General features: G+C 64.2%; 1 protein-coding gene across 1 annotated transcript; it reads right to left on the bottom strand.

Annotated features, from left to right (window-relative positions):
• Nucleotides 1-2,410: 2,410 nt before the first annotated feature.
• Nucleotides 2,411-11,863, bottom strand: CTSD (cathepsin D). Its single transcript, XM_019954921.2, has 9 exons — nt 11,688-11,863; nt 9,534-9,693; nt 7,628-7,751; nt 7,098-7,216; nt 5,686-5,912; nt 3,967-4,089; nt 3,498-3,642; nt 3,314-3,412; nt 2,411-3,231 (listed from the first exon to the last, which is right to left on the bottom strand). The coding sequence occupies exons 1-9, from the start codon at nt 11,759-11,761 to the stop codon at nt 3,064-3,066; spliced, it is 1,239 nt and encodes a 412-aa protein (XP_019810480.2). The 5' UTR covers nt 11,762-11,863; the 3' UTR covers nt 2,411-3,063.
• Between the last annotated feature and the right edge of the window lie 5,819 nt (nt 11,864-17,682).

Genomic DNA, 17,682 nt, shown 5'->3' with positions numbered 1-17,682 from the left:
CGCTAGGAGCAGCGGCCCCCCCTCCACCCCTGCCCCACGCAGCCGCCCTCCCGGTGGCAGCCTGTGCTCCCCCTCGAGCCCTTGTTACCCCCACAGGCTTCGAGCCCTTCCTCCCATGAAGGCCGCTTCTGCTCTGACCGGCTCGACTCACCTCTCGTCTCCAGGACACCCTCTCCTCCCATCTGGCTCCTACCCAGGGGCCCCTTCTCCTCAGAGTCCTCTCTGAAGCCCCTTCTCTCGAGGACCCCTGCACGTGCCGAGCCCGAGCCCTTGTCTGCAGCCTCTTCCCTGGTCAGGCCCCCTCTCCTGTCCAGGGCTGATCAGGAGCCCACAAAGAGCTGGCTCTAAAGATGCTGCTAAAACTGTCTTCCAGGGGGCAGGGTCCCAGAGCAACATCCCTCCCCTGCCCGACCACACCCTTGGCAGGCCCAGCCCACAGGTGAGAGGGCGATGGGACTTCCGGGAAGCTGGGCTCAGTTCTCCCCCAGCAGTCCACCACCGACCCCCTTCCAAGGGCCTGGCTCGGCGGTGGCCAGACCCCAGTCTCAGGTGGCGCCTGACCTAAGGGGCCAGTGAGCCTGTGTGTGGCCTGGGAACCTGTCTCCCTGGCGTGCCAGCTGGGCTCCCTGGGACAGGCTCTGCCCAGGGCTGGGCAGGCTGCAAGGCGGATGGGCTGGCCTGCCCGAGTCCAGCTGGTCCTCGGGCATGGGAGAGGGCACCAGGCCCACAGGGGTCTGCTTCTGGTCACTGGGTGGAGCTGGGCTTCCTCTCCCAACTCCAACCACCCTGCCCCCGACCCCCAGCCCACTGTCCGGGATGCATCATCCCACGGGCCTTCACCAGAGCGGCCGAGGGAAGGTGCTGGATTCAGATCAGCTCCTGAGAGCTCAGACTGGGTGTCCTCCAAGCAGGATGTGTCCACCTGAGCCCGCTGGGCTGGTGCAGAGCAGGGCCGAGCCAGCCAGAGTGAGAGCCAGCGTTGGAGCGGCCAAATGCCAGGCCCTGTGCTGGGCTCCTCCTGGCGTCCGTCAGGCCCGTGGCCAGGAGTGCCCAGCTGTCACCCACCTTCCCAGGACAGAGACTCGAGGCTCAGGGTCGGGTCACAGAAGCTGGGTCTGAGCCCAGAGTCAGACTCCAGGGTCCAGAGAAACCCGGCCAGCTGGGTGGAGCCGACCCTGGGCAGGACACCAGTGCCCTGCCAGTCTGGGTTAGGAGCTGGGGGCTCAGCCTGCGCTAATAACCCATGCGGCATTTGGGGGTCTCGTCCCCATGTCCCAGAGGAGAGGACACATGGTCCCACTTCTGCCCAGTCTCAGTGAACGAGGCAGGCGGAGGAGGGGGCCACCGCCAGCCTTGAGGGGGTGGTGGGAGGCTTTGAGGACAGAGAGGCCCGCATGGTCAAGGCGCAGGGCGTGAGGGGCAGGCGGCCTCCTTCCTGGCGGCTCTGCCCTGCAAGCTCCCAGGTTGCGGCGCTGACGACCGTCTCCCAGGAGCCCTGCAGCCCTGCAGAGCTCTGCCCACTCCTGGCTCAGATTTCAGGTGCAGAGAACACTGGGCATGCGTTCATGATCCCTCTTGCAATTCTGGAAGAGGCATGCCAGGGCCCGGCTCTGGGGTGCGGTCTCCAGGCCCCCTGGGGCCAGGCCGGTGACAGCCACAGCCCTGCCTGCCTAGACGGTACCAGGACGGGAACAAACGTCACATCAGACCCCGACCCCTGCAGGGGGGGGTGGGCTCCGAGCAGGGTCCAGAGTTACCCATCCCAGAGGCATCTGCCTCACCACCAAGCATTCACAAACTCTTATTCATCCCTCAAAACCTCCTGGCTCTGCAACCACTCTGACCAACCTCTACCCCCTCCAGCAAAACAGGCCAGACTAGCCTGAGGGGACTCCTGTCTTGGATCACTGGACCCTGCCACCCCAGGACACCAGGCTGGCCTGCTCCAGGATTGGCAGGGCTTATTCACGGAGACACTGCTTCCACGGGCTGGCGAGGAGGCCTGGGAGGGAGGCAGGCTGCCCAGGCGCCACCCGCCCCCTCCCAAGGCCCCCAGTCAGGTGTGCAGGGGACTCGGGAAACACTTTCTAAGGAAGTGTGGTGGGCACTTGCCTGGGCCCAAGAACGTGCCTCAGTGTAGGCGCTCACGAGACAGGTCCCCAGCCAGGCCCACCTCGCTGGTCACTGCGCCGGACACCCCCCCGAGCTGGCACCCCCAGCAGCAGAACCTCGGCCACGAGGCTGGGCGGGAGGCAAGTGTCCAGGTCCGGGCCTGGCCTGGGCCCTGGGTGCCCCAGGCTGAGCCTGCTCTCCCTTTGAGGCGAGGGCACGGCCGTGCATGCTAGCTCCTCCCCCGCCTCCACGAGGAGCGCGCCCTCCCCACCGGGCACAAAACACGCCAACACATGGGCAGAGGCCTGAACAACTTTATTTTCGTGCCAACTTTGGCTCCCAGCCACTCAAGAAAGGGGTGGCCACGGAGAAGGTCGACCCAGCCCCCTCCCCTCTGGTGCCACCCCACCCCACCCTGGGCCAGAGAATGCCCTGGACGCCCTCCGTGACGAGGCGAGCCCCCGCATGGCCCTGCAGGCCTCACAAGACTGGCTTCTGGCTCCTGCCACCCTTGCCAGCTCGTCCTCAGGCCTAGCAGGCCCTTCATCACGGCGTCCAGGACGAACAGGCGGGCAGGGGCTGGAGCTGCGGGGCGGAGCGCCCGGGAGGGCAGCCGGGCCCGAGGGAATCACCCGGAGCGGGGGTCCCGGGACACGACCACCCAACAGGCTGTGTCTTCCAAGTCAGAGAGAGGACTCTGCGCACCGGAGCTGCCCGCCGGCTCGGCTCCAGGCTGCCTCCCCATCAGACAGACAGACAGACAGACCAGCAAGCAGCATTTCAGACACCAGGGAGGGGAACCCACGGAGCCGAACTGCGGCCCGACGGGCCTCGGGATGATCGGGCTGTGGTGCGACTGTGAGTGCAGTGTGAGCATGAGTGTGTGTGCGTGTGTGGGTGTGTGTGGTGGGGCGGCCTCCTCCTCTGGACTCCAGCAGTGAGCGGGGCCAGCTAGAGCCGGGCAGCCTCGGCCAAGCCCACCCGGTTCTGGTCCCGGTCGAACACGGTGTAGTAACGCCCGATGAAGACGTCGCCCAGGATCCAGAGCGGCCCGCCAGGCGGGGGGATGTCCATGCCCATGAAGCCGCTCAGGCACACGGTCGTGCCGGCCTGCGACACCTGCGCAGGCAGCAGCGGTCACCACCGGCCGCCACCCGCGCCGCGCCCCAGGGCGTCTGCACCCGCCCGCGGCCCCGCTCACCTTGAGCGCGTAGTCCTCTGGGGACAGCGCGTAGTCCTTACCCCCCAGTTTCACGGTGACCTGAGGCAGGCTGGACACCTTCTCGCAGGGGATCATGTACTGCGGGGGTGGTTAGAGGGGAGCCAGTGTACAGGGTGGGCCCGTCGGCGGGGCTCCCCGCCTCCCCAGCCCTGCCGGCGCTCACCTCGCCCTGTATCAGCGGCACGGCCCCGATGGCCTTCTGCAGCTCCCGCACCTCCTCCACAGGGCCCACGATCAGGGACGTGCCTGTGTCCACGATAGCCTCACAGCCTCCCTTGCACACGGTCAGACTGCTGCCCACATCCAGCCTGCGGGGAGGGGCGGGAGCCTGAGTCCCCTCCCAGGGCCACTGGAGCCCCTGCCTGCCCCCAGAGGACTAGGTCGTGAGCAGAGTTAGGGGGGCGCAGGAGCCAAGGACAGGTCACCCAAGGGAGCTGTGTGCGGGGGTGCCACTGGCTGGACATCGGGAGGTGGCAGGAAGCACCTGGGGCTGGCAGGACACGGGGCCCGGGTCCCCTTGGGCCAGCCCTCCGCAGCCCCCACAAGCCCTGCTGTGCCAAGGCCACGGGCAGGGCCCCCACGGGCCACGGCCCACCCCGCGGGGCCGAAGGCGGGACCCGCCCCACGCTCACTGGTCCATGTGGATCTGCCAGTAGGCCTGGCGGGTAACGTTGTGGAACATCAGGCTGCCTCTGTAGTACTTGGAGTCGGTCCCGCCCAGCATCAGCTCGCCCCCGGGCTGGGCTTTCGGGTCCCTGCGGGGAAGGAGGAGGCAGTCATACGCCCTGCCCGCCTCTGCGCCAGGCGTCCAGACTGCGGGTGGCCGGGCTGGACGGGCACGGGGGTCAGGGCTGGTGTGGGGCCCTCAGAAGGCGACCCAGAGCAGGGCCCTTCCTGGGCGTGCAGGGGTGGGAGGATCTGGCGGGGGGAGGGGGGCTCCAATCTCACACCCAGGGATCGCAGGCCAAGCCCCTTCCTGACAGGAGAGCCTGCCTCGGCTGCAAGGGATCCAGCCTGCCCCCCGAGGACAGCCAGGGTTGGGCCAGCAGGCAGAGCAGGTCGTGAGTGCTAGGAGCCCCGGGGCGGGGACCTCACGGGCCTGGAAGGAAAAGCAGGGGCTCCCAGGAGGAGGGCCGGCTGCCCCGAGCAGGGCGGAGCCTCTGCGCCCGCCCCCGGCCCTCTGCACCTGCCGCTCCGGAGGACACTCTCCACCCAGACCACCGTAAGACTGGCTCCCACTTCAGATTTCAGCTTCCGACCCTCCCCACCTCTTAGTCACACTCGTGGTTTCAGCATCATCTGCCCAGCTGTCTCCAGTGCTCACCAAACTTGTCCTCCGCCCATCGCTGTGGCTGCCACCTCCCGTCACCTCCACCACCCACGTGTGGAGGACACATGTACCCTCCTCAGCCCTGCCCTTGCAAGCCAGCCGCCCGCCCCCACTTCCTGCCCGAACCCGCGCCCGGGGAGTCACGGAGCTGGGCCATCTGTCCCGACCTCAGACCTGGCCAAGCTCCTGGGTCCTCTGCACCTCGTCTGCCTCTCCAGGACCCGAGGGCTCACATGCACCCAGCACCTAGCCGGCAGCTCGGCCCAGTAGCTGCTCAGTTTTTGCCACTGACTGAGCAAGGGACAGAGACCAGCATCCATATAGAGACCAGGCCAAAGGCTCTGGGCTGGAATTCCACCAGAAGTGCCCAGGTCGGACCCAGACGGGGCATGCGGGGCGTGGCGACCAGTGACCAGGAGCAGCAGGCTGCCGGCCCACCCCCTGCCCGTGCCCCGCCCTACCAAACCTGCACTCCCCCCCTTGGGGGCTCCCTCCCAGGACCTACAGCACCATCGTGGGAAGAGGCCAGGGGCTGGGGGACTGAGACACCCTTTCCAACGACCCCTCCCCAGTGTGACCGGCACCAAGCGTTGCTTCTACAACGTGGGAGCCTCGCCCTGAGCTCTCCCAGGGTCACCCCCATGGGAAAACCCCAGCTCCCTTGCCTCCAGAGCTCCTGGCACAGATCAGGGCTCGTGGCCTGATCCCCGCTGGGCCGAAAGTGACCCAGGGGCAGGGAACAGCCTGCCTGTCACCGGGCCCAGGAACATCAGGCAGACTGACCGGAAGGGTCCCTGGCCCAGCTTGGGCTGTCACAGGAGGCAGGCCCAACGACCAAGATCCCAGATCCAGGGCCAGCCGGCTGGGGGACCCTGGTTCGGGGACCCCGGGGAGACCCAGCCTTCGGTATGGCCTGTCTGCCTGTGAGAGGGCGCCGACCCATCGGGCAGTGAGAGCTGCGGCTCAGCGCCTGGCAGGGGACCGCAGGGAAGGCTGGCACGACGGAGCCCCGCCCCCGCACCTGTTCAGGAAGAAGGAGAAGACGTTCTTGTCCACCAACTTCTGCTGCATCAGGTTGTCGAAGACAGGCAGCACGTTGTTGACGGAGATGCGGGGGTAGGCCATGCCCAGAATGCCGTCGAACTTGGCCGCGATGAAGACCACACCAGGCTGCTTGATGGCCTCCCCGAAGGTCTGCCTCTGCACCGTGACGCCAGCCGGGCTGGACGAGGATGGGTTACAGGGTACCTGCGGGCCACGGACAGCGGGGATCAGGCGCCGTGTGGACACCGAGCCTGACGCTGGGCCCCAGGCGGCCCTCACCCCCATCCCTGCACGGGCAGCCACGGCCACGAAAGCCAGCTCGGTCGGTGCCCATCATCTGGAGCATGGGACTCGGCCCCGGAGTAAGGGCTGCTGCCCCTGCACTGGACCCGGGTGGGGAGAGTGGGGTGCGGGGCCCATGCTCTGCTGGGCCAGTTTCAAGGACGGCTGCAAAGCGGGGGAGCAGGGAGCCGCGCACTCCTCCTGAGCTCAGGCCCTCCCACCCGCCCGCCCCCGCCCTCGCCCTGCCCTCGGGGAACCCTGGATCTAACCCTGGACTCAAGGCCATGCTACCCCCTCCCCCAAGCCAGGGCGGAGACTGCAGACACACACAGAGCAGGATGTGGGAAGAAAGGGCTGCTTGGGGTTGACGCTGGGGGCGGAGGAGGGCTGCGCGACATCCTGTCTCAGGCTCAGAGGGAGCCCGGCAGAGGCCCCCACTCCCGCCAGGCAGACATGGAGGGGCAGGGCGGCCCCGCCAGGCAGGCTGGAGGAAGGGTCCTCCTGCCACCAAGGCTGGGGACAGGCCTCCCGCGGCCTTCATGGGGCTGGGGGCTGGGAGGGGACTAACTTCTGCTCTGCTCTGCTCCCCACAGCTCCCAACCCAGATGCCTCCTGTGGCCGGGCATCAGGGGATCCGCCCGAGCAGAGCCCATGAGGGCGCCGCCCTGCTCCCCAGGGAGGCGGGCGCATCCTGCGAGCACCCCGCAGCCCTCCCCAGATGTTGCCCGACACCCTTGGCAGCTGCCCCTGGTCGGCAGCTCTGGCTGCGGTGGCCCCCCGCCGTCCGCCGGCTCCTCTGCCTGGCTGCATGGCTAGGAGCCTTGCCACTCGTCACTCGCCGGTCCTGGGCCCAGACCCCCGCCCGGCACTCTCGCTTCTGCAGTTGGGGGCTCTTGGCCTGCCTCTCCTGCCAGCCTTTCCAGCATCACCTGGCCGGCACATGGGACCACGTGCCCCCGTCACGTCCCCCCACGAAGCTTGCCCAGCTGTTCCACCTCCGGGCCTCTGCTCAGCTGAGACCCTGGCTGCCCTGTTCAGCGGACCCCTGCCTGGCCTTGGTGTCAGGGGTGAATCCGCCGGCCTGGCGAGCGGCCCTGAGACACTCACCGACACAGTGTCCTGGCTCAGGTACCCCGAGAGGCTGCCCGAGCCGTAGTGGATGTCGAAGGTCGTGCCGTTCTTCACGTAGGTGCTGGACTTGTCGCTGTTGTATTTGCGGTGGGTCCCTGTGCCGAGCGGGACTGTCGGCCTGCCTGCCCGGCCCCACTGCAGCCTCAGTCCTCCCGCCCTGGACCAGCCTGCTAGGCCCCCGCTGCCTGCTGCGGCCCATCCAGCAAGCCCCCGGGCGGGTGGTCCAGCCCATGACCCCCACGGTCCCGTCCCTAAATCAAGGAAGGGAGGAGGGTGGAGAATCCGGAGGAGCCGCCTGTTGGGTGTGGCCAAGAGGTGGGAGCGGCAGGTGGTCCAGGAGGTCCACCTAGACATCTCTGCCCTAAGACGGGAGAGGGTGGGCTGAGGCTAGACGGCTGGCCTCCAGCGCCTGAGGGGACAGCAAGCAGCCGGTGGGGGCGGCACGCCCCTGCCCGGGGTCCCTCCCTCTGGGGTCTACGGCAGGCCCCTGGGACAGACGGACTCACAGCAGGCGATGTCCAGCAGCTTGCAGTGGATGGACGGGACCCACAGGTTGGCAGAGCCGGTGTCGAAGACGACTGTGAAGCACTGCGGGGGCGTCCCGATGCCGATCTCCCCGTAGTACTGGGCCTGGGGGTGGGGTCTGTCAGGGCAGGGCACGGGGCTCCCCACGGGGCTGAGAGAAGGGCCAGGCCGGGGGGGTGTGCTAGGGTGGGAAACGGGGAGAGAGAAGGCCCAGGCCAGGACAGGGGCCCGGGGCCAGGTGGGCTGTCTCAGCCGCCTACCCCGCCGTCCCCGCCCAAGCCCTCGGCCGGGTCCAGGGCTCTGGGAGGGAAGGCCTCCTCCCCAGCATGAGGGTCGAGTGACAGCCTGACCCTGGGCCCTGAGACCCCCCTGGGCCGAGCCTGGAGGGCCCCGGGCAGAGGGGTCCAGGGGGCCCTGGGGAGGCGGCGCACAGGCAGGCTGAGTCCCTCAGTGGTGGGCACGCCGCCTTCACTGCCCTGGGCCTCAGTTTCCCCCTCTGCACACAGGGCAGCAGAGGCAGCCTGGAGGCCCAGATGTGGGGTGAGGGCTCTGGTGAGCATGAAGGGGGCACACGCCTCCAGGAGAACCCCATCCTCAGCCCCTCAGAGATCAGGGGCACAGGCGTCTATGAGTCTGGGGTCCGCTGGGCCCTGCCGTCCCAGGGACGGAGGCCAGGCCCCAGGTCGCTGCAGGGCTCTGGCTCCAGGACCTCTGGGCATCTCTCTCCAGCCGCCTGGCTCCAGGGAGCAGCAGCCACCACTGACTCACGACCCAGCAGAAGTGTCTAGACTTGGGGTGGGGGGGTGCTGGGGGTTCGGAGCATGACTCAGCAAATCTCCATACCCGTGGTACGCTCGCACATGCGGTCTGTCTGCGTGCATACTGGGGGGCAGGGATCAGGAACTGGTCCATCAGGCCCCAGGCAGACCCCCCCCGCCACTGCCTGATCACATGCCTGCAAGAGGCCACAGCTTCCTGGCCCGGGCTCCAGCCAGGCAGGACAGAGGGCGCAGCTACCTGCCCTAAACCTGAGTGGCCCAGAGGCCGGATGGCAGCGAGGGGCTGGCTTCCCGAAACTCAGGTAGTGGGGGGGGGCGTGGAGAGGATGTCACCTGGGCAGCCCCAGAGGACCTGGCCCCAGAGCTGGGACCAGGGTGGCCTGCCCCAGCATGCTGTGTGTTCCAGAACGTTCCACCTCTGAGCTGGTTCCCCCCCCTGCGAGCAGTGGGCACACAGGCTGGTCACTGACCAGAGAGGAAGATAGGGTGCAGGGCCTGGGCCGTGGTCGCCACAGGCCTTCCAAAAAGACAGGCAAGATAAGCACAGAGGCTCCAGGGCAGTGGGTGCCTCCCAGGCAGGCGGGCCCAGGTGAACTGAGCTCAGGGACCCCCAGCCCCCACCCACAGCCTCGCGGGCAGGCCCGGGCCTGATTCTGGGCTTCTCCGCGCCGGGCCGGCTCCCCCATGTACTGCAGGGGCTGGGGCAGTCTCGCAGGGCCGGCCACCAGGATGAAGATGCCAGCCCGGCTCTGAGCTGATGCTCGGTGGCAGGAGGGGAAGCAGACGTCAGGGAGGTGCTCAGCTGCTCCAGCCAACCCTCCTAGCCCCCTGGGCCAGGATGGGCAGAGGGGCTGGGAGCTGGGGCCAGGAAGTCACAGCCCTCAGTCAGGAGGGCATGGTGGAAACGCCCATCACAAGGGTGGCTGGGTAGAAGCCCCGCCCCCCACACGGATGAAGCTCGCAAACCACTGGAGGCTGAGAACACAGGATTTCACCAAACCCACACCGGCTCAGGAACGTTTCCTCAGAGCCAGCTCCTGCCCGCAGTGCTGTGGGCAGTCGGCGGGCTCCCCCAGCCCCAGGCTGCCTCCCCGGCCCCCACACTCACATCCATGTAGTTCTTGAGCAGCTCGGGAATTGGCCCCTGCCTCACAGCAGGCTCCCCAGTGGCATACTTCGAGATGGGGCTCTTGGCGATCAGGTGTTCCACGGGGCCCATGGCCTCCGACATGGTCCGGCGGATGGACGTGAACTTGTGCAGTGGGATCCTGTCAAGACGGGAGGCAGGCTCGTCAGGGCTGGCTGGTGCACAGCCCACCGGGAGGCTCCCACACCCACGACCAAGCTGGAGGTCCAGCGTGCCTGCTCCCCGCCCCGCCGCAGACCCCGGGGGCTCCAACACGCACCGCTGTGGTCTCCTATCCCCACACTGAATGGGTCCAGGGTCAGCGGTCAGCTATCGCGTCTGCCCAAAGCCCTCCATGGGGCCCCATCTGCCTGGCCCGCCCCACCCAGATCCCCCAGAGATGGTCCCAGCTCACCAGTCCGACTTGCGGGGTGGCCACCCTCTGGCCGCCAGACGGGACTTCCAGGCCACCCACTCCAAGCAGCCAGCTCTCCCTGACCACCCCCAGGCCCCTCACAGGACCCCCCTTTCCTTCCAGTCCTTACCCCAGGCCGCACTGAACCCCGTCACTCTCTCCCCATTAAGCAGGCCACTGGAGGTCAAGGTTGACACTTGGGGCCTGGAGGTGGGGGCTGCTAGGCCACACTCCAGGCAAGGCCCGGTGCCCCTCCTTGGAGGACCCTTCCCGGGAGCCCCACCACCCAGCACACACGCCAGCCTGGGTGGTCTGCCCAGCAGCAGGGGCACTGTGAGGGGTCCTTCTCCACCCCCAGCTCCCCAGGGGTCTGAAATTGCCCCAGGAGGTGGGACAGGAAGCCACCTGAGCAAGAAGAGCTACTTCCCAGCCTGGGGATCTGGGAGTTCAAGGTCGCAGTGGCTCCTCCCAGCAGGCCAAGGGCATGCTCCAGGAAGATGTGGGCCTGGCCTCTTGCCTAAGAAGGGACAGGCTGGGGGAGCCTGGGCTTCTTATCTGGGGGCGGGGGAGGGGGACACACCCTCCAATGACTAAGGAGACAGATGCCAGCAGTTCCACTGGACATGAAGACGTGGGGGCTTGGGTTCAGCTGCCCCAACCTGAGGAGCTCCAGGCTCACGTCCCCAGTGGAAGGCCTGGGGGTGAGACCAGGGCAGGTTCAGGCCTGCAGCTGCTCCCCACAACTGCTCCAGCTAGGGCTACTTGCCCCTAGGGCACAGCCCACGCAAGGGCCCACACAAGCCAGCCCTTTGGCAAGGCGCAAGCCTGCTGCAGCCCCGAGACCCCACCCCCCTGCCCACAGGCAAAGGCCCACAGCAGAGCTGGAAGAATGCCGGCCCAGGCCCGCACTAAGGCTCCAGGCCTGGGCAAGGGTGGGGGCAGGGCAGAAGAGGGTGGGCCCTCCGCACCCCTCTCCTGCTGGGCAAGCAGCCTGCCTGGAGAGGCTCAGAGGGTGGGGGGACCCTCTGTCTCGCTGACACAGCATGGCACAGCCCTGGACCAGCCTGACAGTCCTCGGCCTCACTGGACCCAGTGGGGGCCCCCAAGCCTGGGGAGGGTGTGGTCCTTACTGAGGCAGCAGGTGGGACAGAGCCCCAGCCCAGCAGTGAGGGAAGCCACCCAGGGCCTGGTGCCAGCTGGGCCACTCCCCCAGACCCATCCTTAGGCTGACTCCCTCTCGACCCTGTGGGCCTCCTGGTGTCCAGAGGGTCGTCCAACTGGCTCAGGGGCTGTGAGAAGATCTCATTGGCCGAACAGACCGGGATGAGGCCAGGCCCAGTTCACGGCTGGGAAGAGAGACCCCAGGCGCAAAAAGGACTTACCCAAGCTCAGGGGCCTCCTGGGCCTGCCTCTGGGTCTCCTGTCTTCCAGCCGAGTGCGGGCCCCTAAGCACAGGCTTCCACCCTACCCGTCCTGGGGACGCTGAGCCGACTCCCACTCATAGCCCTCCTGCTACCTCCGGTCCCCACCCCCCCCCACCCCCCCATGATGGCAGGGAGAAGAGGACGCGCGGACCCCCGGGCGAGCCCCGCACCTGCAGAGCTCCCCGGCCCCGCCCGCGGGTAGGCCCCACAGGAGGCCCCGGGGGCGGCCCAGCTGCACCCCGGCGGGGGCACAGGGGTGCGCGGGCGTCCGCGGGGAGCGCGAGCTGCGCGGCTCACCTGATGACCGCGGCGGCGGGCGCGGCCAGCAGGCCGAGGGCGAGCAGCAGCGGCAGCAGTCTGGGCGTCTGCATGGCGGCGGCGGCCCGGTCGAAGCGGAGAGCCCGGGAGGTCGCGAGCTTATAGCCGGGATGACGGCGCAGTTGGGCCGCGTCAGCTGACCCGCTTGTTTGCACCAGGGCTGGTCACGTGGGCTGCGGCCGGCGACGGGGGGCGGGGCCGGGCCGGCGCGGGGCGGGACCTGAGCGGTGAGGGGCGGGGCCACCCGCGACTAGGAGCTGCTGCGTCTGCTCAGGCGAGCTGTCCTCCTGTCCCCCCTCGGGCCACGTGCTGACCCGGAGAATTGCCACGACCTTGTCGGGGCAGAAGGGGACCGGGCCTGGCCCCGCTGGACCCCTCAGCCGGGCGAGGCTCCCGGAGCCGCGGCTCCTTCCCGGCCCCGGGCTCGCGGCTGGCTCCCCACGGCTCCCCAGGGCTCCCCACTCCACCTGCTCCCTCCCTGGGCGCCCTTGTTTCCAGCTCTTCCTTTGCCCTGGGAGTCTCCCAGGTGGTTTCTCTGGAGGCTCCAGCCGCCCTCATCCTCCAAGTGGCCCACAGCCCTCCCAGCCTCGGCACCGCGCCCCAGAGCAGCACCTGGCCTGGCCCGGCCCTGGTAACCCTGGGCTCTCCTCCTCTGTAAATTGGCACCATCCCTACCTGTGGCAAATCTCAAAGGCTGCCATGGAGTGTGTGTGTGTGTGTGTGTGTGTGTGTGTGTGTGTGTGTGTGTGTGTAGGTGGGGAGGGGACAGCAGGTCACAGTTCAGCCATTTGGGATCAGTTTTTACCAGCTTCTGGGGTAGGAGAGCGAGTCCCTTGGTCTGGCTAATGCACAGCCCTGTCTGAGGCCTCAGTGACCCCTTAGCTTGGGAGCTGAGTTCCTGCTGCCTAAGGGGAGAATCAGCTCCATCCTCCACCCTAGGTCGCACCCAAAGGAGGGGATGGGTGTTACCAAGGAAAGGAATTCGGACAGGTCATTTCAGAGAAGGTCACGTGAAGAAGGAAATTCAGTAGGAGAATATGCCGGGAAGTGACTGATACGGGGGTGTCGACTTAAAAAATGGCGCAACGTAAAAGTTGTCCCTTTCCTTTGGAGCAAAGCTCTCATGTAATAAGTATCTTCACTTTTAACCTGACAAACTCTATTAAGGTAGATTTTCTATTGAGGAAAAGTGTCAGATCAGCCTCTTACCTAACCACTTCAGCCAAGACCACTCAAGTCTCCTACAACTGAGCAAACCCTGGTATCTTTCAACAGAGCCCCACCCAGTATCTACACCTTAGGTGAGTGTGCCCTGGTCAACCAGCATCTGCACACCACCTCCCCCCCAACTCCCCTCCAAATATCTTTCAGTTGGAAGCAGGCAGGTACCTGTTCCACCACCAAATAAAACTCAGGATTATCAACCAATATGGGAGATCCGAGAACCAGGAGTTGTTGTTCCAGCTCTTTGGGACCCCAATGACTATAGCATGCCAGACTTCACTATTCACCTACCCAGATTTGTCTGGACTCTTCAAGGAGGTGGACAAGTATAAGAGGCCTCTGGTCGTATACCAGGGCTCCAGCCCTCTCTGGGTAACTTCGTCGGTCACCATGAACTGTCACCTTTAAAAATGCACAATGTGTGAGCGGCGACTTAAGTTTTATTTGGGGCAAAATGAGAGTTGCAGCCCAGGAGCCAGCACCTCAGAGAGCTCTGAGAAACTGCGCCAAAGAGGAGCGGGGTGGTCAGCGTATGTGATTTTGGTGAAGGGGTCAAGCAGACATTTTCCCGGAAGGATTCTACTAGTCTTGTGAAGCTTTGCTAGTCATGAGGAACAGTCGTCATCATGAAAGGTTTTAATGCTCTTCTAGGTGTGAGGAGATGTAAGAATTGGGCTCATAAATCAGCTCCTGAAGATCTCTAGCTCTCTGGAGACCTGTCCTGCCAGTTTCCCCCTGAGCACCGAGTGCCCTATTTCTCTTCTTCACCTTGGACTCCCTTCGGGGGTGTTGGAGGCCAGCAGCTGCAGCAGTACATACTTAATCCTTGAGGCAGATGGCAAGTGTCAATTTGTAGTTCACAGGGGCCAGGCCTCTTGGAGGAGGTGACGTTTGAGCAGGATGTGAACGGGGGAATCTTCACAAGGGGACTCACCCAGGGACACTTTTTCTTGAGTGGTCCTCCCAGTTCCCCACCTAAAGGGGGTCAAACCGAGGTTCTGTGCTTACAGATGCAAGCTTGGAATTCCTTTCTTTTCTGTAACTACCAAATAAACCAGGACCCTGACCTTCACCACTACCACCCCCCATGCTGGTCAGCCTGATGTCCACGGATGAGTGACCCTTGCTTTGCCCTGCCTCCTCTCCTGGCCATTTCACAAATGTTTGCTGGGTTCCCCTGACATGGTTCTGAAGGAGTAAAACCAGGGGCCAAGCAGGCTCATATCCTGCCCTTGAACCTGACCCCGCCCCCTGGGGGCCAAGGCTGTTCCCCACACAGGCCCAGAACTGGGACCCTTGCACCAGTCGTTACCCGGCCCTGGTGTTGGAGTGGTCATCGAGGCCCTAGCTGGGCTGGCCTCTGGCACTTGATGGAAGGTAGTCCCAGCTGGTGTCCCCTGGTCACCATGCCTGGTCCCGATGTTCAGTGGGGACATGATATCTGTAACGGTGGTTCTCAGAAGTGGGCCTCTAAGAAAACACAATTAGAACATCATCATCTTCTTCAGAGACATTTACAAGGCCCCGGGGGTTCTGGGCACGAGGCGGTGTGAACTGTTGGAGGGGCCACGGGCTTGATCTGGCATCCAGCTGTGACTGTCCTGAGCTGGAGCTCGTGGGAGGCAAGCTGACACCCTTGACTTTCCCCTGAGTGTGGCAGGGGACCTCTGAGAAGGGACCCTCCGGTGGCCGAAGGGGTGGAGAGGCCCCTACCCCCTGCAGAGGTTGCTTGTCCATTTATTACAGAGCAGAGATGCTCTCTGTACTGGTCCCAGCCCAGCCCTTGGTGCTCCAGGAGGTAGAGCCCTGGCCCGGGCATGTGTGTGTGCATGCATGTGTATGCATGTATGTGTGCGTGTGTGTACATGTATGTGTGTGCACGTGTGTCTGCGTGTGTGTGTGTGTGATGGGGGTCTACCGCGGTGAGGGTCGAGAAGACTGGCATGGGCAGCCCCTCCCCTTAACCTCCACTTGGCATCTCATGGGTCAGTCCCTCTGGGACCCTGTGTGTCCACTTCGCCCCCACACGTGATCAGGGAGCACCCCCCTTGTGCCGGACAAGCTCTGGGTGCTGTGGAAGTGAAGGGAAGGAAACCGGCTTCCTGCCCTTCGACGTTCATCCTCCAGGCAGGGAAGGCAGGTGACCCACGCTGAGGGCGCTCACACAGGTCATTGGAGGGAGAAGACTGTGGGGAAAATGGGGGCATGGGAGGGGTTGGGTGACAGGAAGGGGTGTTGCAATCAGGGAAGCCTTGAGGAAGCCTGTTAACTGAACTGAGCCCAGGCGGTGCTGGGGGGCAGGAGAGACAAGGTCAGGGGTCAGAGCGGAGCTGCCCTGCAAGGGGGGGCGGGTGGGCAGGAGGGCGGCACCGGACCAGCTGGGAGGCTGGGGCTCCCATCTGGCCGTGGGGGCTGGGATGGCCTGGACCAGGCGGTGCCCAAGGAGGCTGTGAGAAGCAGCTGGGCTCTGGAAGGACTTTCGAGGTGGGAGGGGTGGTGGTAGGATTTCCTGGTGGATTGGAAGAATGGTGTGCAGCGGAGGGCTTAACACCGACTCCCAAGTGTCCAAACGGGCCGAAAGGATGGCCTGTTACCTACCGAGATGGGTCAGAAGCAGGAGGAGGGGCGGGGCAGGAAGCCCAGGAGCTCCGTTCGTTCTGGAGGTTTGTCATGCTGGGAGGATGTTGCCCTGGGGACGGGCAGTGGCACCGCTGAGGGGCAGCAGCTCAAGTGGTTGGGGATTGAGGGGAGAGACCCAAGCTGAGACAGAAACTTGAGTCATCAGCACTCAGCAGTTTCTGAGCAGGGAGGTCAGACGTAGCTGCCAGCAAAGTGCAGACAAACTAGCCCTGAGGGCTCCCAGATGCATCAGGTCAGAGAATCGAGAGGGGTACCAGCAGAGGAGACAGTGGGAGCAGCTGGGAACAAGAGGGGGGCCTGGTCGCCGAATGAAACGTGGTGGGGGCGTGCTGACGACGGACCAGGTGGAGGGGGTACTCGGCAGTGACCACGGGACTTAGCGACGTGGCCCGGAGGAGAGCAGTGTCAGTGAAGAGAGAGCCACTCTTGTAAAGACCTGCTGATGAGACAGTGCGTATTGGTGCAGAAAGACAGGTGGATGGATGGGGGAGCAGGAGAGCCTCACACTGAGGAGCACGGGGTGGCTTTTGTTGTTCCGTCACTCAGTCGTGTCCGACTCTTTGTGACCGTGTGGGCTGCAGCACGCCAGGCCTCCCCGTCCTTCGCCACCTTCCAGAGTTTTCTCAAACTCATGTCCATTGAGTCGGTGATGCCATCCAACCATCTCACCTTCTGGTGCCCCTTTTCCTCCTGCCCTTGGTCTTTCCCAGCATCACGGGAGGACTTAATCCCTCTCACACCACACACAGCCCTCGGTCCCGTGTGGTCAATTCCCAGCTCAGTCATGTTGTTGTGCTTGGTCACTCAATCAGGTCCGACTCTGCAGCTCCACGGACTTTAGCCTGACAGGCTCCTCTGTCCATGAGATTTTCCAAGCAAGAATACTGGAGCAGGTTGCCATTTCCTTCTCCAGGGAATCTTCCCGACCCAGGGATCAAACCTGAGTCTCTTGTGTGTCCTGTGTTGGCGAGTGTGTTCTTTACCACTGCGTGACCTGGGAAGCCCTTAGGTTAGTTAGGTCAACAGTAAACGTACCAGGGGAATAAGACAAGGAGGCTACCTTCGTGACCTTGAAACCAACACAGATTTGTGGTTTAAATAGAAATGCATGAAACCCACCAAATCTGTGAAAGAGAAAGACAGAGTTAGGAGAATAAGAAGAAAAGCCATAGATGAGAAGCAGGCCCCTGACAGCCAAAATACAGGAAAGCTCTTTTTTTAAAAGAAGTTATTTGTTGGGCTGTGCTGTATCTTCGTTTCAGCCTGCAAGGTCTTTAGCTGTGGCGGGTGGGGTCTAGTTCCCTGACAAGGAGTTGAACCTGGGCCCCTGCACTGGGAGAATAGAATCTTAGCCACTGGACCATCAGGGAAGTCCCCCAAATACGTGAAAACTCTTAAAACCCAACAATCAACAAGTGAACAAGAACAGATGCCTTAGCAAGTGAGAAATCCAGAGACTAGGGAAGCCCATGGAGAGACATTCGGGTCTGCAGGGAAACGGCTGGAGACCCACAACCAGGTGCCTCTGCACACCGTCGGGAGCAGCCAGACCCTTACCACAGCAAGTGCTGGTGAGGATATGGGGCAACAGGAACTGACTCCCATCCCCGGTGGGGATGCAAAAGGCCCCTGTGCTTTGGAAGAGTTTAGCGGTTTCCTACAAAACCAAACCTACTCTTGGTATACGATCCAGCAGCCGTGCTCCTTGGAACATACACAAAGGAGATGAAAACTCGAATCTATGCGAAAACCTGCCCGTGAGTGTTTGCAGCTGCTTTCTGCTTGATGGCCAAATCTGGGAGCCACTAAGATGCCCTCCAGTAGGTGGATGGAAAAGCACACTGTGGTCCATCAGACAATGGAGCTTTGCTGTTGCTGTCGCTCAGCTGCCAAGACATAGCCGACTCTCTGCGACCCCGTGGACTGCAGCACAGCAGGCCTCCCTGTCCCTCGCCACCTCCTGGAGCTTGCCCAAGTTCACGTGCAGTGGAATATCATTCAGCACTAAAGAGAAATGAGCTATCGAGCCACGAAAAGACACACATAGGCGCACATTTGTGAGAGAAAGAAGCCAATCTGAAAAGGCTGCAGTCTGTGCGGTTCCAACCGT

This window comes from Bos indicus, chromosome 29, assembly GCF_029378745.1.
Source record: "Bos indicus isolate NIAB-ARS_2022 breed Sahiwal x Tharparkar chromosome 29, NIAB-ARS_B.indTharparkar_mat_pri_1.0, whole genome shotgun sequence".
In the NCBI taxonomy this organism is placed as follows: Eukaryota; Metazoa; Chordata; class Mammalia; order Artiodactyla; family Bovidae; genus Bos; species Bos indicus.
This window is presented reverse-complemented; position numbering and strand designations above follow the sequence as displayed.

Bases quoted from the DNA above. Each gene is read 5' to 3' on its own strand.
- CTSD (XM_019954921.2), bottom strand. From the start codon at position 11,761: ATGCAGACGCCCAGACTGCTGCCGCTGCTGCTCGCCCTCGGCCTGCTG. The intron at 5,913-7,097 runs GTGAGTGTCTCA...CGTGGCCCGCAG, and splicing joins TGAGCCAGGACACTGTGTCG to GTACCCTGTAACCCATCCTC. The intron at 3,232-3,313 runs GTGAGCGGGGCC...CTGCCTGCGCAG, and splicing joins CAGAGGACTACGCGCTCAAG to GTGTCGCAGGCCGGCACGAC.